Below are 22263 nucleotides of genomic sequence, written 5' to 3' on the forward strand. Positions count from 1 at the left end.
CAGGTGCAGTTGGGCCTGCACCGAAGCGGGTAATCAGCTCCTGCCAGCAAGAGGCTTCTGATTCAGCCACAGGGAGGGGGTGATGGGTGGAGAGGGCTGCCTGAGGACTGAGCCCTCCCTGCCGGTGCTGGTCATACTGGGCACCGTCCCCCCGAGTCCCAGCCTCCTTGCACCGGGACTCACCTCTTTGACTGACAGAAAGGAGTACCCTGCCATCCCTATCCCTGGACCACTGTCCCCGTGCCCCAAACACCAGGGCCGGCGGAGGTCCTATGCCACTTTGTCCTGGAAGGAAGAGGCCTGCCCTGGTCCCCTCTGTCTGACACGCCTGCCGGTGGTGGCCAGTGGAGGTGACCTCCTGTGCTGGTGTCTCTTTTCCAGTGGTTTCCAGCGACAGTGACAGCGACTCAGATCTCAGCTCCTCCAGCCTGGAGGACAGACTCCCACCCACTGGGGTCAGGGACCAGAAAGGCGACAAACCCTGGGGGGAATCGGGTAAGTGTGGGAAGCTGCACTGTTTGTTCCCCAAGCCCCCGGGACAGTGGCTTTGCTGCTTCTTCAGGCTACCGATCCCTAGTGGCTCCCCAGTGGGTGGGTCTGTGGAGTTGTTCTAGATCCGGGAGGCAAAATGGGCCTTCAGCTGGGAGGGCTAGGAGCTAAAGTGTTGGCATCACTCAAGAACAGATGGAAAGGGGAGTTCCCGGCCGGCCTATGGTTAGGATTCCGGCTTTCACTGCCATGGCCCGGGTTCAATCCCTGGTCAGGGAACTGATCCCACAAGCTGTGTAGAGCAGTCAAAAAAAAAAAAAAAAACATATGGAAGGGAGGCTCAGGTATATATGCAGAGAAGGCCTGGGGGCACATTTTCCATTGCTTTCCTTTAGACACAGGAAGGACCTTCCCAGGAAAAGGACCAGCTTCATTCAGAGTTCCTCCAAAGGTTAGAACTAGGATACTTGCATGACATTTCAGGCTGAATTTAATACCTAAGAAGAAAGCTTTTCAATAACTGCCTCAAACTGGAAGGAAATGGAAGGCTGGGTGATCTTCTGCCAGAACTGATATGGAAGGAATTCCTGCCGGGGGTGGCAGTCTGGACTAGGTCAGAGATGCCAATGCCTGGCACTCCTGTGCCCATGGCAGACATTACTAGTTGATCATGGTACTCTCTCCCACAGAGCCTGACATGGCTTCGGAAGCCTCCTCATTGCAGTTTTCCCAGGGATCAGTATCAGTAGGCGGGGATGATGCATGAGGTGAAAACTGTCCCCGGACTAGATGGTCTCTTAGGCGCCTTCAAGCTGCAGATTCTCTCTTAGAAAAGTGTGGAGGACACTTACCTGCCAGCCTTGGTTGCTAGGGCAGGTTTTACGCTCCTCACCTCCCACTACCGCAGCTCTTGTCCCCTCTCTTCACACGGGCTCTCAGCTGCGACCAAGCGGGTCAGGAGATGGAAAGAAGGAGTGCAGTCTGCAGGCCCCACGTCTGCTCTCTGGGCCGGGCAGGGGCTAACAACCGTATCCGAGTGAGGATTCTCTAGTTTGCAGAGGCAGCAGTGAATGTCCCTCTTGTTGGGTTAACAGAAATTTACATGCTTCCCCACGACACCCTCCTTCTCCGAGGGCAGGACAGACTCGACCTCACTGCCAGTTTTCATGTGGGTAACTACTTGTTCCTTAGTGAAATGACCTGAGGGCCCATTCGATTGCCTTTGTAGGTTGTGGGCCAGTTGGCAGTGGCCAGAGGGTGGGGTCCCGCTAGAACATGGCAGCCACGTGGATGGGGAAGAGGGGGTGGCGGTTCCCAGGGGAAGGGGCTCTGGCAGACGGTCCCATAGATACAGGTCACAATTCCAAATGAGGAGACTTTAGATCAGCTCCTTGTCAGGCTGAGATGGTCCCTGTCTCAGTTCAAGGCCCAAAGGACCCCGCCCTGAACCATTCATGTGGTCTCTTGCAGGTGGCAGCGTGGAGTCATCAAAGATGGGGCCTCCCCGCCCACCCAGCCACCTCTCAGGGAGCCAGAGCAGCCTGGCCATCGAGACCGGACCGGCTCTGCGGCCCCGCAGTGGGGTGCCCCACCCTGGCCGGACCCAAAAGGCCACAGTGAGTACCAAGCTCCTCCTTCCAACCTACCCACTTCCTCTCTATCTGCCCCCACCCAGGGGGTGTTTTCAGTTCTCTGCGCTGGAGAGTGCTAGGGGGTGTTTTCAGTTCTCTGCATTTACGAGCCCTGTGCCAGGTGCCAGTCGAACAGAGGCAAGCCAGACCCATCCCTGCCCACAATGAACAGAGAGAGGGACCCAGGAGAACAGTGGTGACCGTCCCTATCCGTTCTCAGTAACTGTAACAATGGCTGGCTGTTTCCATCCTCTGCTTTATGAAATGTATAATCTTTCAGAGCATTTCCCTTCCTGCTTAACAGTCACAGTAACTCCGTTTTCAGAGCAGCTGCTATTCGCCAGGCAGTGCGTGCCCAGCCTGGGCCGGGTGCGGTGAGGGACAGTCCCTGACCTCCAGAAACCTACCGCATAGCTGAGGAAGGCCAATCAACTCACCCAAAACAGAGCCCAGGCCAGGGCAGGCCCAAATCCTAAGAGGGAGGACTCAGGACCCCTAGAGCTGACGGCATGGAGGCCGGCCTGCCCTTGCACTTCCAAGGTCAACTTTCGTTCTCTTGGCCAAATAGACAGGAGGCTCATTATCCCCATATGGAAGATATGGGCTTCCAGTGTGGAAGCCGAGGGCAAGAGTCCAAGCTCCCACCTGCCTCGGCCAACCTGAGGTCACCATGCACTTGGGGGGCAGGGGAGTCCTCACACTCAAGCGGGAGAAAATTGTGCAGGTGCACGATCGGCGCCTAGCCTCCTTCCAGAAAGAAGCCCCAGCTGGACTTAGTGCGTCTACAACCAGAGGATCCACGGTGCACGCTGTGCGGGTCAGCGCAGCAGCTGGTGCCCCTGCCGCGCACGGGGACGGCTGCAGGCCTGCCGGGGTGGCGAGTACCCACAGGAAACCCTGTGGGAGCGCTCCTCCCTCCCCTTTCCCCTCCCCTCCCTCCTCCTCCCTCATTTCCCCTCTTGATGGTCATGAGGGACAGAGACAGACTGTGACACTGGGTGCGCAGGTCTCAGGGAGGGAGGCGCCGTGGGCGTGCGCCCTCTCCCCCCTACCCTCGCCTCCTGCAATCCCCCAGAGAGGGCAGTTTGGAATCAAGCAGGCCCAAGCTCCAGTCCCAGCCCTGCCACCCATACCCATGGGAACTTGGGCAAACCATCAGGTCGAACCACATGAAATTGCATTTTTGTAGATCAAAAACAGTTAAATATTGGCCAATCCATAAGATTCAACCTAATATTTGATCTCTCAGTGCCCAGTTCCATTATCACTGAAATGGGGACCACATTGTGTCCCTTGCAGGTTGCAGGGAGGGTAAGATCCAGGGTCCATGTGGGGTACCTACCTGAGTGGGTCTTCAGGAAATGTCCAGTAATCACGGGGCAGGCTGTGTGGCCCAGCACATAGACAGGGTTCCAGGGCTTAAGCTGTTACTTGGACAGGACTGGCCTAGACGAAGGTTGTATGTTCCCACGTCCATTGGCTCCTGCTGGCCTCCCGAGATCACCTGTGTTGACTAGCCCAGGTATCAGTGGCCACACTGAAGCACGGGGACTGGGCGACTTGCCTGCAATGACACAGCACAGCGGAGCAGGGCTGGGCCCAGCATGCAGGCGCCCCCTGCCCAGCCCTCCGCCGCCGGCCCTCCCGGGCAGCCCCCTGCTTAGTTTCAGACGGGGCAGCTGCTTCAGGCGCGGGCCGCTCCAGCAAGGAGTCAGCCTCCCCTGCATTTCATTCCCAAAGTTCACACTGTCACTGCGGTGGGGCCCTGCCTCTGCTCCTCCTACAGTGGCCTCTTTTTCTCTCCCCCAAAGGTACAAGGCACACCTGGGCGAGCCCCTGCTGCTGACGTGGGCTCCGACGGTCCCCCCTGCCTGCCCTGAGCAGAGGCGTGCTTGGTGCACGGGGCAGGCTTTCCAGTGGAAGAGCTTGAGAGAGAGAGAAAGAGCTGGAGCCAGACCCTAGCCGGCTCCTTCCTGACCAATCCCCGGGCCCTCCACCGCCAGCCCTGTCGGACGTGACCTCTGACTCAACAAACCAGTGTTTGCGGGGCCGAGTCTGCTTCCCCCCACCCAGTGCCTTTCTGCACCCCTTCTCTCCTGGGAGCCCCCCTCTCCACCGCCACCCCAGTCGCTCCCCTCAGCCGTGACCTTTATTTATTGCCCCCAGCCCCACCCCCAGTCTACCCCTATGTTCATTTTAAGTTTGCTCTCGTCTTAGTTGGATTGGAAGGGCCTTCAGACCCACCTCTGGGGCCTTCCCCTCTGCACTGCAATTTCAGAGGGTGCCAGGCAGGGCTTTCTCCATATTTGTATTCACGGAAAAAGAAATCAAAGCCTGAGCGTGACCCTTCACACCTGAGCGTGGCCCCCGGAGAGGAGCCCAGAGCAGGTGGGATGAGAGATCCAGCCACCCTTCCCCTTCCCCTGCGGCTCTGAGCGTGGATGCAGCCTCCTCCCTCCTGGCCCAGGAGCTGCTCTTGAACCTGGCTCTCTGTTAGGTTTCTTGGAAGCCCTCCTTGCCTCCCCGAGGGCTGGTGGAGCTGGAAAGGGTTCTGGTGAACACTGTGAATTCACTCACTGAAGAGCAAGCCGCCTTCAGCTGAGCCCCCTGCTGGGCGGGAAGCTCCCTAAGCCGTTAATTCACTCCTCTTCAGTAGGCTCAGTTTGGCAGAAAAACACCTAATTCAAAGTGTGGGCAGATGCTTCTGGAAAACCTTTCCTGGAAGAGAGAGAATGTGTGTTTCTGTGTGTATGTCGTCCACACCCTCCTTCCTGACCACCCCGTGCCTGGTCCTCGAAGGGCCTTCTTCTCCAGGCTCTCAGGCCCCCACCATTAGCTCTTTTGCCCTTGTCGCTGGCAGACAGTTAAAAAAAAAGAGTAATAAAAACACTGTTTCCCTGTGACAAGCTATGCTTCAGAATAAAAACAATAAAGATGAGAATTTGCATTGAGCCAGCGTGTTGATCAAAAGGCCACAATTGCTTGTGTTTCTGAGATGCATCAGTAGAGAAATGGATGGAAAAAAATGTGGTATGCTGGTTGCTGGAACACTTGCTAAGCCACAGTAAAAGGAATGAGCTAGATCTGCGTGGGTTAGAAGGGCTCACAAACCTAACGTTGAATGGGGAAAACAAGGCCATCTAAGTAAAAATAAAATGTACAAATAATCAAAATGAGTTTTATGAACTTATATGTACATGTGTCAAAATGCGTGTAAAATGGGCAAGGATTTGTGGTTAAACACTGTGGACTGAACACATCTGTATTTCCTCCGTCTCCCCAAACCCCACCAAAATGACATAAAGGAATGAAAATGGCATGAACTGCAAAGATGGCAGCAGGTAAGAGAGGTCTGAAAACTTTGGAAGATGGAAGAGTATAACTTGTTTAGTGCCAGCTTCCCCCATTCCCCAAAGTGTCTAAGGGAGCTGGCAGCCCTTAACAAGCCCATTTTCTCTGCAGAATCCCCCAAATGCTCAGAACATGGAGGGACCAGGTATCCCTAAGGTGGAAGTTCAAGATGCTGTGAAAATAGTATTGGTTGGAAGAAGTGGTTAGACCTGAGCCCAGATGGCACATGACTGCCCTTCTCTGATCCTGGTAGAAGACAGGTGTACAGCTGGCCAAGGTTGAACTAGAAGGATTCTGGATTGGGAACCCCAAGACCAGCCAAAGGCTGGGGTGAAGCGATGGTTAATGGGGAGACCCTCAGCCCCCTTCCTCTGCTGACAGCTGGACCTGTTCCCATCCAGCCACCCCAAGGCAGGACATTACTGAATTTCTCTCTGGGAAACTGAGCAAAGAGAAAAGACTGACAGATCCTGATATTGACAATTCCCCAGTCTCTACCCAGTCACCACTATGAGGCCCCCATTCCCAAGCCCTACCCACATGTACAGAGCTTCCTGTTAGCTTTGCTGTGTTACATAGTGGCAACAGCCAGGGGCACCAGCAGTTGACCAAAACCAACAGCCGAAGGTACAGAGACTCCAGTACACAGAAGAAAGGGGTCAGAGAACAATCCTCTGAAGATATTTGCCTATGAGACAGGAAGAGAGTGTCATTTTTTAAAAGGAAGTGTTAAAGCTCTTGAAAATTTAAAAAATATACATGATAGCAGAAATTTTAAAAGGCATTAGAAGGGATGGAAGATGTGAGAAAATCTCCCAGAAAGTAAAACACCGAAACGAAGAAGGAAAAGTCAAGACCATTGGACAACCAAAACATCAGATCCATGCAGAAGGTCTAACCTCCAACTAATAGGAATTTCAAGCCAAGAAACAGAAAAGAGAGGAGAGAAAATCGTAGAAGAAATGATACAAGAATATCTCCTAGGACTGAAGGAAAGGAGCTTCCATAGAGCGAGAACCCACCGAGTGCCAAGCACAGTGACATAAAACCACAGCCGTGCGGTGGGCCACAACCATCGTGAGCTGCCATGTGGCAATACCTGTAGATGAAGATGCACCTGGCCTGCAGGTGCAGTGAAATCACCTGAAGTCTTGCTAAAACAGATTCTCACCCACCAAGTCTGGGCCAGGGGCTGAGCATGTACGTCTGTCAAGTTCCCAGATGAGGCTGCTGGCTGGAGGACCACATACCCTGAGGAGCACAGGTCCAGAGCAGTGGTGGTCGCCACTGACAGCTCATTGGAATCACTCAGCCAGCCTTACACACACTCATGCTGGATGCACCCCCAGAGATTCTGGTTTAATCAATTTGGGGCCCAGCCTTGACTTTAGGATTTTGTAAAGCTCCCCAGATGGCTCCACGTGCTGGCAGAACCAAGAACCATTTCCCTATAGAAACTCTTCTATGTGTGTTCCAGAAGATGTGCACAGGATGTTTAGAGCAGCACCTTTTTATTAGCTAAAAACTGGGAACAACCTAAATACCATCGGCAGAAGACTAGATCCATAAACTGTGATATAGTCAGGCCACGCTCGGTATAGATGACTCTCACAAACAATGCTGAGCGAAGAAACAGATGGCAGAAAAAATAAATATGTTATGACACCGTCTATGTAGAGATTTTAAAACATGCAAAAATGTTATATATTAACATATATTTTATGCAGTGGAAGAATAAAGAAATGCATAGGAAGGATAAACAACAGCTTTCAAGATACATCTTGAGAAGAAGAGGCACAAGGAACGGTTTCAACTTTACTGATAATGTTTCATTAACCTCAGCGATGGATAGATGGGTTTGTAATATTTATAATATTTCATTATATGTCATATTTGAATTATTTTTATATGTCTGAAATCTTTCAGAATAAAGATTTAGGGAACTATAGCAAGCCTTCTCATGAAATTTCAGGACACCAGGATAAAAATCCTAAAGAAAAAAAATCCTAAGACCTTCCAAAGAGAAAAAAAATTTTTTGAAACACGTCATATACCAAGGGTCAGGGATTAACATGGCTTTGAAATTCTCAAAGCAGATTTTGAAGCCAGAACATAGTGAAGAAGTATCTTCTGAATTCTGGCAGGAAATAATTTCTAATCTGGGTTTATATCCACCCAAATCTTAATGACAGTAGAATGAAGATATTTTCAGACTTGTGAAGTTTTGTTTTGTTTTTAATTTACCTCCCATACATTCTTTCTCAGGCAGCTACTACAGGATGTGCTCCAACCAAACAAGGGAGAAAACCAGGACACAGGAACACAGGAAACTGAGGATCCAACAGAGGAGAGAGGCAAAGAGAGTCCCCAGGATGTTGGCAGTGGCTGTGTGTGGGGGCTAGAGGCCAAGGCCAGCCAGCCCAGATTGGAGCATGAGGACAGGGGAGATACCCAAGGATGTACAAACAGGATAAGAAGCATACCTGTGTTGGAGAGATTGAATATGATATCATGATATTCTATATCATGACATATAAAATAATATATAAAACTGAAAAATCAAGAAGTAGAATCAGCATGAGATTTCAGTACAAAGGTAAACACCAGCAGAAATGGCTGAGTTCTAAGGGTTGCCTAGAGAGGTACTTGGGTTGGGGATGGGGGGGCAGGAGATTGCTGCCCTATGTTATAAATTTTATCGTACGGTTTTTAACTTTGTACCAAATTATATATCTAACAATGGAATTTTTTGTGGAAAAATATGTATCAAACAGGATAAACCCGTGGGATGTGGGTGAGAGCCCTGGAGCCATAGCAGGAAAGTAAGATAAAGAGGCGATGAGGACCTGCCTTGCAGAGAAAATACAGCCCCAGAGGTCCCTTTATCCAAATGCCCGGCCTGTAAGGGGCTGTTGCCTCTGCCTCCCGGCTCTCAGGAACCTCTGTGCTGGGACCGACACCCCCTTTAGACTCCTCAGACCTGATGTAGCACAAGCCACCACACTCAGCTCCCACTAGAACCCCGTGCCTGGACCAGACCTAGTCTAGGAGAAGGACCCAATCCTTACAGCCTCCAGGGTGAATTCCAAATGTGCTTCCTAGAGATGTGTCCCAGGTTGATGGGGTTCTGAAGCAGTTTCATCATGTGTTAACCCTGGAAGCCTTCAGCTTTAGGGCAGAGATGGGATGCAGATACCTCCACCAGGGTCTGGGAGCTGCCAGGAGTCAAGGGTTCTTTATGGTGGGTCTGGGAACCAAGAAATCGTTGCTTTCTGAGTCTCAAGCATCCAACTTACAAATTAACTTTTGAAGCTGAGACTCTCACAGTTAGGGGTGGAGGATGGTCTGTGGCATCTGTAAAAATCATGGAGCGCAGAAATGACTTGACTTGTCCCAAATATTGGATAACCCAAGTAGTCCCTAAAAGAGACCACAGGTGGAAAGCTCATGAACTTTGGATACCTGATTTTGAATCCCAGCTCCACTACTTAGTACCTGAAATTATGGGTACTTCTCTGTCTCAGCTTCCTCATCTGTAAAATGGGGATAATACTTCCTTCACAGGATTGTTGTGGAAATTAAAAACTTGAAAGCACTTGTAGAACTCCTACCACTGCTATTAGTCACGACCCCCGTAGGATTCAGACGTGGCACTTGCCTCAAGAGTTGTTCAGATGACGTAAGAAGGTAAGTGCAGTGGCTGCGTGGAGCCTGGGACACAGCAGATGGTCATGCTCTTCCCCTCGGAGAATAATGGTTCATCTATCCAGTATTGACTGGGCAGCTGCCGAAGTGTCAAGTGCAGTGTTAGAGGCTGAGGTTCAGTAGTGGCCCCCACCCTTCTGCAGCATCGAAGTCACCCGGTGGGCTTGTTAAAACACAGGTCACTGGACCTCACCCCAGAGCTTCTGGCTCAGAGCTCCAGGGTGGGGCTGCGAACATGCATTTTTAAGTTCCCAGGTGATGCTGGTGCTCCCCATTGGGAGACACACTTTTTTTTTTTTTTGGCTGCGTTGGGTCTTCGTTGCTGCGTGCGGGCTTTCTCTAGTTGCGGCACGCGGGCTTTCTCTAGTTGCGGCGAGCAGGAGCTACTCTTCGTTGCGGTGCACGGGCTTCTCACTGCGGTGGCTTCTCTTGTTGCAGAGCACGGGCTCTAGGTGCGAGGGTTTCAGTAGTTGCGGCACACAGGCTCAGTAGTTGTGGCTTGTGGGCTCTAGAGCGCAGGCTCAGTAGTTGTGGCGCATGGGCTTAGTTGCTTTGCGACAAGTGGGATCTTACCAGACCAAGGATTGAACCCGTGTCCCCTGCATTGGCAGGCAGATTATTATTATTATTTTTTTTTTTTTAATTTATTTGGTTGCGTTGGGTCTTAGTTGCTGCACGCGGGCTTCCTCTAGTTGCATTGAGCAGTGGCTTCTCTTATTGCGGAGCACAGGCTCTAGGCACGCAGGCCTCAGTAGTTGCAGCACACGAGCTCAGTAGTTGCGGCTCGCAGGCTCAGTGGTTGTGGCACACGGGCTTAGTTGCTCCGCGGCATGTGGGATCTTCCCGGACCAGGTCTCAAACCTGTGTCCCCTGCACTGGCAGGCAGATTCTTGACCACTGCGCCACCAGGGAAGTGCAGGAGACCAACTCTGAAGACCCATGGATCTAGTGGAACCAGTTTGCCTGTGTCTCCCTGGACTGACACCCCTAGACCGACCCAGGCAGGGGAGCGGCGGGCAGGTGATGAGGACCGGGCTGGCGGAGAAAACACAGCGCCCCACTGGACGAGGAGACAAGCCTGGGACCGAGTCCTCCTGCCGCATCCCACCCCTGGACAGAGGCCCCGCCCCCAGCTGTTCCTTAGCCCTGGAGCAAAGAGCATCCACAGGCCCAGCAGGTGAGTCACTTCTACCCACAGAGATGGGGGCTGGCACCTTTCCCAAAGGAGAAAACGCCCACTTTCTGGCATCACATCCCTAGGTTCCCAGAAGCCTGAAATCTCTATCTCTTCCTGTTCCTGCCTCTCCGGTGAACTGTCTCCGACGTGTTCTCCCCGAGTGCCCTGCCGGGGAGCAGCAGGCAGTAGAGAGGAGAGCTGCCTGGCTGGAGGCCCATCAAGGACCCCAGGCGGTGCCCTCCCTCACTTCCCTCACAGCTCCCGCCTCCTCACACCACTTTGTTAGCTGACAACAAAGAGTGCCCTCAATTCCACTGAGCCAGGGCCTGGGAGAGATGAAGCATTTTGCTGTGTAATAATCGTCATGGCCACCATCTGTTGAGTCAGGCACCTGCTGCATGCTTTAGGGATCCTCACCCACCTATGCAGCAGATACTTCTAATGTTCCCATTTTACAGAAGAGGAAACTGAGGCCCAGGGAGGTCAAGAGTGCCTGTATTTGAATGCAGAGCAGTCAGATGCCAAAGACCATGCTGGGTTGAGCAGTGGGGCGGTCTGGTGAGAACAAATCAGGATTCAGTGCGGGGAGGGAGGTCTGTGCAGGCGGAGAAAGACACAGATCATAATGTCTAGATGAGTAGGGTAAAGTCAGCCCCTTGTCCCACTGGGGTATTTTCCTTCTGCTAATTAACAAGTGAGAATAAAGTTCAGTCACTGCGCAGAGATTTTGCCCCCACGTTGGACGCTGTCTCGTGTCCAGCGAGGCTGAGCACACGTCATGCTCTCCTGAGTCCTCCCTTATCGGGAGGCCCAGGGTAGGTTCAGGGAAGCAGTTGTCTTTTCAGGCCTGTATAAGCGGGAGGATTTGGCTTAGAGGGTTTCCAGGAGCTTCCATCAATCAAATAGCCTGTCAGCACCTTTGGAGCCAGAGCCTGTCTCTGGACTGACCTGCAACTCCTCCCAGGGGTGTGGGAGCCGCACCTGAACATGACCCTGAACTCCAGGACCAGGAGCTGCAATTCCACAGCCCCCAACCCATCTCAACTGTCAAACCTCCACAACTGTCTTGTCTTCCCACGCCACCTGCCCCTCTTTCCCTTATTCTCTTTATTTTTTTTTATTGTGGTAACATACACATAACATAAATTTTAACCATTTTTAAGTGTACGGCTCAGTGACATTAAATCCGTTCACATTGTTGTGCAGCCATCACCACCGTCATCTCCAGAGCGTTCTCGTCATCCCAGAGTGACCCCTGTGCCCATTAAACACTAACTCCCCATTCCTCCCTCCCCACCCCCAGGCACGCCCATTCTACTTTCTGTCTCTATAACTTAACTACTCCAGGTACCTCATGTAAGTGGAATCATACAGTATTTGTTCTTTTGTGTCTGGCTTATTTCACTTAGCTTAGTGTTCTCAAGGTCCATCCATGTTGTAGCCTGTGTCAGAATTTCATTCCATTTTATGGCTGAATAATATTCCACTGGGTAGGTCACATGGTTTTTCCATTCATCTGTTGATGGTCATTTGGGTTTTTTCCACCTTTTGGCTATTGTGAGTAAGACTTTTATGAACATTGATATACAAGTATCTGTTCGAGACCCTGCTTTTAATTCTTTTGGGTGTATTGCTGGATTACGTGGGATTGCTAGATTATGTGGTAGTTCTACACTTAACTTCTTAAGGAATCGCCACTGTTTTCCACGGCAGCTGCATCATTTTCTATTCCCACCAGCAGCACACGAGGCTCTGCCTTTCCTTCTAAGGCAGGAAGCTGTCCTGCATCTCTCTGCCCCCTGTGGCTCATGGCATGGGGAACAGCTGTCACCCGGGGACCTGAGCGGCTCCCTCGATGGCTGGAAGCTGACTGGCCTCAGTGCTGGCCTCACGGGCACGTGCACAACCTGTACAGTCACACAGGGCCTCACACTCAGTTTCAGGCTCTGCTGTCACTGTCTCGAAATTCTCAATAACGTTGAACAGGGGGCCCCACGTTTTCATTTTGCACTGGGCCCCGCAAATTATGTAGCTGGTCCTGGCTGGCCTGGCTGTTCTTTCTGGGTGCAGACCCTGTGAGTATGGCCAGATCCACGGTCAGGGCCTGACGGGGAGGGTCCTCACGCTCTGCTGAGGGGCAGCCTGGGGACACCGGTTGTCTGGCCCTGCTGCCAGCCCATCTATGAGATGAGACAACTGCACTAAATAGTTTTCTAATTTTGCTCCCCAGAGGTCCCTTGGGAGGGGGTGGAGAGATGGGAAGTCCCAGGGGCAGGGGTGGGACCCATCCCCACCCCTACTGCCAACATAGGGGCTCCCTTTGACCTGATCTCTGTTTGGTTCTGCGGCAGGAAGGAAGCCTCTGGAAACTGACCAAGCTGTCTGGATCCTCCACCCCGGGCCGCCCCAGCCCTGCGCTCCGCCCCCAGGGAGGGAGAGAAGCCTCCGGCATAAGGAGACCAGGTGGAGAGCCCCGCGGTGGGAGAGGTGCCCCAGGCACCAGCCAGACAGGCACTGGGAGGGGCCCTTGCCAGGGAAGATGGACAGCACACACACGCACACGCACACGCACACACACACAGAAAGATCCAACCGTTTACAAAACATGTGTGACCAGTCAGTTCAAATTGCTCATCTGAAGGGCCACCAAAGGCTCTTCTGCACACGGGAGGGATGAGACTAAAGGAAAACCTGGCACTGGCCTTGCCCAGACCATCTGGGGAAAGGGACCCTGCCAGACACACACTGGCAGAGCCCCCCGCAAGGCTGTCCCCTGCAGTGAAGGGCCTCGGTGCTCTAGTGTCCTCGTCCCTGTCCCTTCACCAGCAGCTGGCCAGGGCTCCGACCTGCACGCGCCCAGCCCTGCCCCCCAGGTTGCCTTGTACAGAAAGCCAGGGAGAACTGGTGGCTCCGTCAGTACCAGGAGATGGGGAGGGGGAGGAGGGCGGGCAGGGGGAGTGGAGAGGCGGGTGGGAGCTGGAAGAACCCTGGGAGACCTGGACAAGCTGCCCCCAAGGCCTCACCGAGACAGGCCAAGCTCTGCGCTCTTTGATGCAGACCGCAGGATGTCTGCAGCTGCTTCAGTGCCAATTACTGGAGAAATAATTCAGCGCGCTCACCCCCTGCCTCTCAGCAGACACTCTTTGGGGACATTTTAAATCTGACTGTACCTGCTGAGCAGCTGACGGGTGAAGCCTCTCCCTCCCCACGGCCGGCCTCTCCACCTCTCTGCCCAGGCTCTTTAATGGGGAAAAGGGAACCTAAAGCTGGGTGTTGTCATCCCTGCCCCCCGCCCGAGGCAGAGCCTGCTCCGATCAGCACCCTGCGCCTGCCGCCTGGGCGCTGCCTCTAGATGAGGTGCAGCTGAGCTGGGTTCCCTAGAGTCCATCCCCCCACCCGTACCCCCACCCCATCTCCTTAAAGGCAGGGTCATGTCTTATGCATCTTTGAGTCCCTGGTTAGCTGTCAAGAAATATTGCTGGGTGGAGAGATGGGTAAACGGGGAGGGAGGGAGGCAGGGAGAGAGTAAGGGAAGGATGGATGGAGGAAGAGGGAGAGAGAGGGAGGGAGGGAGAGAGAGGGAGGGAGGGAGAGAGTAAGGGAAGGATGGATGGAGGAAGTGGGGGAGGGAGGAAGGGAGGGAGAGAGTAAGGGAAGGATGGATGGAGGAAGCGGGGAGAGAGGGAGGGAGGGAGGGAGTAAGGGAAGGATGGATGGAGGAAGGGGGGAGGGAGGAAGGGAAGGATGGAGGGAGGAAGGGAGGGAGAGAGTAAGGGAAGGGTGGATGGAGGAAGGGGGGAGGGAGGAAGGGAAGGATGGAGGGAGGGAGGGAGGAAGGGAAGGAGGAGAGGGAGGGAGGGAGGGGTGGATGGGTGGAGGAAGGGGGAGAGAGAGAGAAGGAGGGAGGGGTGGATGGGTGGAGTGTTGGGCAGATGGATGGAAAAATAAGTGAATGATTATTGTGTGTGGACCAGTGTACTGAAAGACAAGAGAGGATGGACAGAAGGATGGACTGCTCTCCTGAGGGAGGATGGATGGATGGATGGATAGAAACACTCCCAAGTCCAGGGCCCGTCTGTTCTCCATCCCTAGGGAAAGGCCAGCAGATCAGGAGCCTACACTTTCCACAAGCTGTGGGGTCCCCTGCCTGGGGCTCACTCAGTTCCAAACAGCTGATAGGCTCCCAGGGGAGAGCCAATGTTGAGACAGACCCGGGCTGCTGAGGACCCGGTCTTTGGAGCCTCCATTAGTACCCTGGCCGGGCGCCGGGCCTCCAGGCCCCAAAGCAGCTGCCGCCTGGGGTGTGGCAGAAGCAAGTCCGGCTGCCCATCTGGCCGCAGGCCTCTCCTCACTGTCCTGACTCTGCTGCCTCCCGAGCGTGTGGGTACAGACAGGTTGCCTTGCCAGCATGAGCCTCGGTTTCCCCATTAAATAAAAGGTTGAACCAGCTGTGCTCCAGGGTCTTCCGGCCCTGAAGGTGGTGACTTTGTAGCTCCGGGGTGAGAGCCAGCCTGGGGCAGGTGTCACCTGGGAAAGAGGGCTCCCTCAACAGCAGCAGCTCCGCTACAGGGGCTGGAGCACCAGGAGGGAAATCGATGGGAGCCCAGGGGCACTGTCTCTGAAAGAGCCAGGGAAGGGAGCCCTGCACAACCAGGAAGAGATCCCCAGTGTGGCCTTCCCCCACCCTGAGGTCCTTCCCAGTCTAAACAGATCATTCAACACAGTTCATGTGCAACAACCTGCTGTTATCTGAATGGTTGGCCCCACCATTCTTCTTGGGGAAGGAACTGTCTTTGTTTAGGAAAATACTTTTTAAGGCTGATTGTGGATGATCCTGAGAACATAGTCTAACTGGGGCCCAAGGCCCCAGAAGAGATAGAAATGAACAGGAATTTAGAGGAAGGAAGAGAGGTCAGAGAGTGATGCCAGAGAGATAGGGTGGGGCTGGGGATCCCTGAGTGAAGCCACCACTGCCCCCGACATGGCCACACGCCCCCAAGGGGGCCGAAGGACTGGCCTGTCTTGTTCCCTGTGATGCTGTTTGCTCTGCAGTGATATAAGCCACTCCCACCCCACCTGAAACGTCCACAGTGTCACCTGCACACCCACGTACCTTGTGGAGACGGATTTGGGGGAAGAATGGGCTGAATTTCACATCTGAATCTCTGTGGTTCAGAATCTTAGTATGGAAATGATATCCACTCCACAATATGGAGTCAACCCGGCCAAAGCAAGACCCCCGAGCCAGAGGTGATGCAAACACCCCAGGTTTTGCAGAAACCTTAGCAAAGGCTTCAGCCTTTCCCAGAGCACCTAAGTGGACTTTGAAGGCTCCCCTGCTGGATCTGAGGAGCATGGAGACCGCAGCCGGGATGACCACCCATCCCAGTGTCCCCACACCTAAGGGATTTCCCGGGATGCCAATGGCTTTGCCTTCCTTGGGCCCCCTGGCTGTGGGTCCCAGCAGGCCTCTGCCACCCACACCCCTCAGCCCAGCAGAGCCCTGTGGAACTCCACCACACACCCTCCTCTGGAGTCAGAAGAAACAAAAATGCCCCCTCCTTCCTGCCCTGGTTTTTATCAGCCCCCCTCCCCACTGTGTTCCATGCCCTGCCCCCCATCTGCTGGCAGCACCCCCCTCATCTGCTCCTAGGAGGGAAGCAGTATTTCCTGCCCAGCCCAGGGATTTCCAAGCTGGGAATTCAAACGTGGAACAGGCTCAAGCAGAGTCAGCTAATGGAAATAACAAGATGAAAAATTATTCCAGGGAAAGAGCGATTTTCCTTTTACCCTGCTTGACACAGAAAACACTGTGATTGCAGTAGAAATTGGAGGTGTCAGAGCTGGTATCTGGGGAAAGATAAATGAAAGCTTTCTGGTTGCCGCTGTCCACGCAGCCCCAGGGGTGAGAGAGAATGTGAGGTTAATCCCAGGCCTGGCGCACAGCTGGGCCCAAGCAGGTGTGTCCTCCCTGGAAGCTGCAGGTGGCAGGATTTGCCACCAGCTGGCTGAAGAGTCAAGGGCAGAAAGCCCAGGCCCTGGAGTCAGACAAAGCTGTGTTCTTTTTCCAGCTCTGGCATCCACTGGCTGTGTGACCTTAGGCAAGTAACTTAACCTCTCTGAGACTCAGTCTCCTGAAGAGAACAATAGTGAGGATTACAGGAAGTAATGCATGACACCTGCTCGGATTGGTGCCTCACTCATGATAACAGCGGTAAATGCCCTGCCTCGCCTGCTCTCTCTGGCTGCACCCACTTCACATGATCAGCGGGGGGACAGAAGAGCTCCCAGGCTCCCGGTGCAAGCTCCAACAGGGGAGGCTGGGAACTGCAGTTGGACACATGACCCTGGGACCATCTGAGGTACCAGGCCCGTGCCAGGAGGCAGCTCCCCCAGGTAAGCTCCTGCCCCTGCACTGCGAATTTGGCAGGGGGAGGGGGAGGGCTGTCTGACCCCCACCTCCCACCCAGCCCAGGCACTCACCCTATAGTGTTCTCCACTCTCTCCGAAGCTTCCACACAGCTGAAGTTTATCCTTTCCCTTGTCTGTTTGGTTTTGGTTTTGGTCTTGTGCTTGCTTTTTAGCCAGTTTCATGGAAATCTTTCTGAGGTGTATTAGGAGCACCCCTTTTTTTCCAGGTCAACATATCAGTGTCTTGTAAACTTTGCTTGACTACTCAGGGTGCTGTGGACGTGAGGAGATCCCTTGGCCCCCAGTACTAAATGGCCCCAGTATATTGAGCCGCTGCCTTTCCCTAAACAGACCTGCCCCAGACAGCCCTGCCGGCCTCCTTTCCAACCTCCTGCCCGCTGCCCCTGGGGGCGCCGCGTTAGCTGGTGGAAGGGAGATAAACAAGCTTTACCAAACCAGTGTTCTTCATGTCCATTAAGGCCAAAGCTTGGACTTCGAGCTGAGCTCTGTTCTAAAGACATTTTTCTTTACTGCTCAGAGGTCTTTGATTCTTCACTTCCCAGGAGCTGGCTGAGTTCCCAGGTTGAGGTTCCCTTGAAGTTTGACTACTAAAGAAGAAGAAAGTTTTCCTCTATTCTGTTGTTAACTCAATCCAGAGTTTGAGCTGATAGCATAAAGATTTTAAACATCCTGGACAGGACTTCCTCAACTGGATTGTTTTGGCAAATGCAAATATGAAACTGGAGAGGACTGATACAGAAGGAGAAGTCCCAATTCCAGGCTGAGGTGGGCCGAGTGGTGGGTACCCTGAAGAGGCCCAAACTTTCGGGGGTCCATCAACCAGAAACAAAACCTCCCACAGATTTGGGGCCTGGCATGCAGCTGCTCACATTTTTATCTTGCCAAATAAGAATATAAAATCATAACCATCATATGAGATCACTCTCATTTCAGAAAAGAAAGGAAAAAGAATCAAGAAAAGACCATCTTTTCTGAATTAAGGGAATTTAACGTTGTGAGAAAGTAACGACATTGTCCTCTGTTGTTCCCACTTTGCCGCAGCTGTGGGTAAAAACCTTGTCGCGATCCTGTCAGCTTAGCAGCTTCTGCAAGTCACCAGGCAGGACCGAGGCTTGGGGGCTGGATGCCAGAACTCACTGTGCTGTTGCACGGGTTGGGGGGCTGGGTATTCCCCGTGCCACGTGGAGCAGACACACAGCCCGCGTCTGCATCCAGAGCCCACCTCTTGTTAGCTGTAGGGTCCTGCAGAAGGCCCCCAGCGCCTGGGTTTCCCCATGTTTGCAATGGTAGTGGTCGCCGTGCACGCCTCACAGACCGGCGTCGAGGCCGTATGTCTGGCACACAGCGCGTGCTCACTCAGCGTTTGCTCTCGCTTTTTCAGCGGGGCTCCCATGCCCCTCGCATGTCTGTGTAGGTTCACAGGAGTCCAGGGACAGGAATGATCTTTGGGGACAGGCGGCATCTAGACCAGTGAGCAGAGACACGGTGGATTCAGCTCCTGGCAGCACAGGAGCCGGGCTGGCCCTGCGGCTCCAACAGCTCCGTGAAGTCCCCGGAGATCACGCCCAGCTCCGTTTCCCTGGAACTGAGACTTTATTTAGCAAAGACCCTCAGCAGACACCGGGACAGGAGAGGGGGCTGTGGGAACGGAGGCCCAGCCCCCCCCGCAGGTAGGGGCCCTGCCCCTGATGGAGCGTTTCCCAGGTCTGGACCCTGACACAGGGGCCACCGAGGGACCCGGCAAGGCTGAATCCCCCACTCCACACACACACACACACACACACACACACACACACACACACACACACACTCACTCACTCACTCGCTGACATTCTCTTCATTTTGAGCACAAGGGGCCTCTGAACACTGACTCTGGTCAGGTGAGTGTGTGTGCAGCTGTGCGTGTGCACCTGGGTGGATGTGCACCCACACAGGTGTGTGCAGCCCTCTGTGCGCATGTGCGGCTGTGTCAGTGTGTTTGTGGGTACATGCACGAATTTAGAGGTCGGTTCTGACATCTCTCTCTCCTTTTCCACCCAGCCTCCCCCTCCTTTCCCTCCCTTTTCCCTTTTCTGTAATGAAAAGAGAAAAGCAGCAGAGGGGACCAGAAAAGGGGGAGCCTGGGAGTCACACAGACCTGGATCCGAATCCCAGCTCTGCCGGTTCCCACCCCGGGAATATCGAGCAAGTCACTTGGCTCCTCTGAGCTGCAGTGTCTCATCTGTGTGATGAAAGTGTTCGCCCAACGTAGCTTATAGTAGGAAAAACGTGCAATTCAGAGCACCCGGGGAACGGAGCTGCTCTGCAGCCTCTGGGCTCAGGTGGCTGGGTTGCTGGCCTGTTGCATCGGTTTCTAGCAGAGGGACCTTGGGCGGTTCCTCACCCTCTCTGAACTCATCTGACAGAGGTTCTGCAAGGGTTAAATGAGTGACATAGGTAACGCTCTTAGAACACATGGCACGTAGTAGGAGCTTTATAGAGGGCAGATATTAAAATGTGTATCAAAAAGCATTTAGAGGGCTTCCCTGGTGGCACAGTGGTTAAGAATCCGCCTGCCAATGCAGGGGACACGGGTTCAGCCCTGGTCCGGGAAGATCCCACATGCCGCGGAGCAACTAAGCCCGTGAGCCACATCTATTGAGCCCGCATGCCGCAACTACTGAGGCCCGCGTGCCTGGAGCCCATGCTCCACAACAAGAGAAGCCACCTGAGCACCGCAACAAAGAGTAGACCCCGCTCGCCGCAACTAGAGAAAGCCCGCGTGCAGCAACGAAGACCCCAACACAGCCAAAAATAAAAAACAAATAAATAAATAAATTTATTTTTTTTAAAAAGCGTTTAGAGGAAAAGAGAGAAAACAAGAAAGCATTTAGACTTTTTTGGAGGGATGGAAACGTTCTGAAATTGGACTGTGCGGATGGTTGCACAACTCTGTAAATTTACTCAAAACCATTAAATCGTACACTTGAAACAGCTGAATTTTATGGTGTATAAATTATACCTCAATAAAGCTGTTTTTTGGTAAAGCATTTAGAGAGGAGTGAAGAAGCAAGCTGCAGAATAATACACTCAGTATTGATGCCACTTGTGAAAAGTTTTAAACTATATAAAACAGTATTTCTCTAATACAAGTATGCATAGTAAGAACATCAGACAGAGCCTGGAATGATGTATCATAATTATGCTTGCCCGCTGAGTGGATGGGACTCAGGAAGGGACATTTTTGTCTGTAATGTTTTATTGTATTTATATATTTAAAAGACCAGGAAATCTAGGCAATGGTGTCATAAAAATCAGAATTTGTAGGGGGCAAGGGAAGCGTGGAGTGAGACAGACACATCATGGACAGCTTGGGCGGGGAGGGATCGTAACTCCCTACTTCATGACTTCTGTGATGAAATGGTGGTGATTACACTGGTGTTTGCTTTATAACTATTCATTACACTGTGCATCTGCGTTTTATGCAATTTTCTGTTATAGTTCACATTTTTTAAGCTAAAAACTGTCTCTGAAAAAAGAACATGTTGATTTTGGTGGGTATGTTTTGGGATTTGATATGTCAACCTCTATACTCTTGTATATTGAAATTCAACGTAAGTCAAACAAAATAATGACCTGCCTTGCAGGATGGGGTGAGAGTTGTATAAGGTCACTGGCCATACACTGAGGTGCCTGGGGGTACAGGGAGAGGGAGGGCATTGTCCTCCTTCCTCAGTCAGGGTGTCCCTGGGGTTGCCTTGGCTGTCCGCAGTCCCCATAGGAGCTGGGCTGAAGCAGCCCCTCCGCCTGCCCACCAGGCTCCCAGACGTCCAGAGCACCAGGCAGACGTTTGGTGGAGGAGCCTCAGACAGCCTCCCTGATTTACCAGGCTCTCCACGTCTCCGGCTGATGGATGACCCTCTGCTCTCCCTCCCTCCTCCCTCTGGACGCTGCTGTCTCCAAGGCCACCGCCTGCCCAGGGTGGGAGCTTGTGCAGGCAGGGAGAAGCCGGGCGGGCTGGCGAGGCCTCTGCTGGCCTTGCCTCCCTCCTTCCACAGCTGCCCTGCCTGTAACCCCAAGGTTCTCCCCAACAACCTCGGCTGGTTCTGGTTGGCCTGGCTGCTAATGTGCTTGATTCTTTCCTTCAGCCACTGTGGATTGAGTGCCTGCCAGCTATGGGCCAGGCACTGTGCTGCGTCCCTACCTCCAATGAGCTCACCCACAATGAACAGTAAACAAGACCTGAACTCAGCTGGCTTGTTCAGGTTGTCAGACCTCTCGAGGAGATGGCCTTGAGCTGAAATCTAAAAGGTGGGAATGAGCCCCCCATGAGATGATGTGGTACAAGGATATTTTGGAGGAGTTGCTGGCTAGTGCAAAGGCCCTGAGGCAGACCTAGGCTTGCATCAATGGGCCTGGACAGAGGAGGATAGGATGAAGGAAAGGAAATGGATTCCTCTTCAGGACTAAGTATCCTCTGCCAAAGCCTTGTGGGAAGGGGTCAAGTTCCAGTCACCACCAGGGCCACCAGAACCCAGGCAGGGCCCAGGGAGCAGGAAAACCCCACTGGCGTATCTGGGATGTGCTTCAAATCCTGAGCTGGAGGCTGCACCCAAAGAATCCCAAGTGGCAGGAAAGGGTAAAACCACCCTCTTTGTCCCCAGGACAGAGGCTGGCACAGAGCCACGAGCCCTGGCTTGCCTCAGAGTTACTGAGCAACCTTGGACAGGTCAGGTCACCTCTCTGGGCCTAGGTTTCCATGTTAACAAACATTGGCTGTGTTGTGGAAGGCTGCCTGCCCCCCAGCTTCTGAACTCTGGGACCCTGGGCGACGCCCGGCCCGCCCTGGGCTGCAGCCTGGGCTCCCGGGGGTGAGTCCTGGGAAAGCCCCCGGGGCCCCGGAGGCATGTCAACCTTGAGTGCACAGCTTGAGGGTCTCAAAGATGGAGCCGTCCCTCGAGGCCCTCAAGAAACTCGGGGAGACAGACGCTGGAACAGAAGTCACGGAAAGTGAGAAGAGAGCTCTAATGAGGCACAGACCCAGCCACGAGGGGGCATCGTGAAAAGAATTCCTGGCCTCGGAGGAACAACACCTGAGCATCGGGGCAGCGCAGGTGTGTGCGGGGGCGGGGGGGGGGGGGGGAGGTGAGGGCAGCAGGCAGAGGTGGAGCAGCCCGGCTGGGCGATGGGTGTGTTTGGGCACCGGGCTGGCAGTGCAAGGGGAGGCTGGAGGAGCCGTGAGGACCCTGCACCGTCCTGGAGTCTTTGACTCTAAAAGCGGACGCAGCGAAGTGCTCACACACTCACCCAGCAGGCAGGGGAGCCCGCGGGAAAGTAGCCCCCCAGGAGGGGGGCGGTGTAAGGCTCAGCAGGGCCATCAGGCCTCCACCCCCCGCCCCTGTAGCGCCCCACTTCACAGCCCAAGCTGCAGCCAGCTCAACCGCCAGCCGTTCTGCCGGGACCCCTTCCTCCTCCGTCCACCCCGTTTGCTGACCTAAC

General features: G+C 53.5%; 2 protein-coding genes across 4 annotated transcripts in view; both read left to right on the forward strand.

Annotated features, from left to right (window-relative positions):
• RPH3AL (rabphilin 3A like (without C2 domains)) overlaps window positions 1-7328 on the forward strand; it is a 104530-nt gene extending 97202 nt beyond the window's left edge. Inside the window, 4 exon segments of the mRNA XM_082370776.1 lie at window positions 382-495; window positions 1960-2046; window positions 2049-2105; window positions 7199-7328. Of these exon segments, the coding sequence (XP_082226902.1) occupies window positions 382-495; window positions 1960-2046; window positions 2049-2105; window positions 7199-7209 (269 nt within the window). The 3' untranslated portion in view covers window positions 7210-7328.
• Window positions 7329-7983: 655 nt separating this feature from the next.
• The window catches only part of DOC2B (double C2 domain beta), a 49247-nt gene continuing 34967 nt past the window's right edge, over window positions 7984-22263 (forward strand). For 2 of the 3 annotated variants that reach the window (XR_014238163.1, XM_082370738.1), the window contains exons 1-4: window positions 7984-9158; window positions 10059-10353; window positions 12705-12816; window positions 16425-21878. The gene's annotated coding sequence lies outside the window, so the exon portion shown is untranslated. Of the gene's footprint in view, window positions 9159-10058; window positions 10354-12704; window positions 12817-15813; window positions 21879-22263 lie in introns of those variants that run through there. The other variant, XM_082370739.1, reaches the window with a different exon arrangement.

The sequence above is a fragment of the Balaenoptera borealis genome (genome assembly GCF_965194805.1).
Source record: "Balaenoptera borealis genome assembly, chromosome: 20".
Lineage (NCBI taxonomy): Eukaryota > Metazoa > Chordata > Mammalia > Artiodactyla > Balaenopteridae > Balaenoptera > Balaenoptera borealis.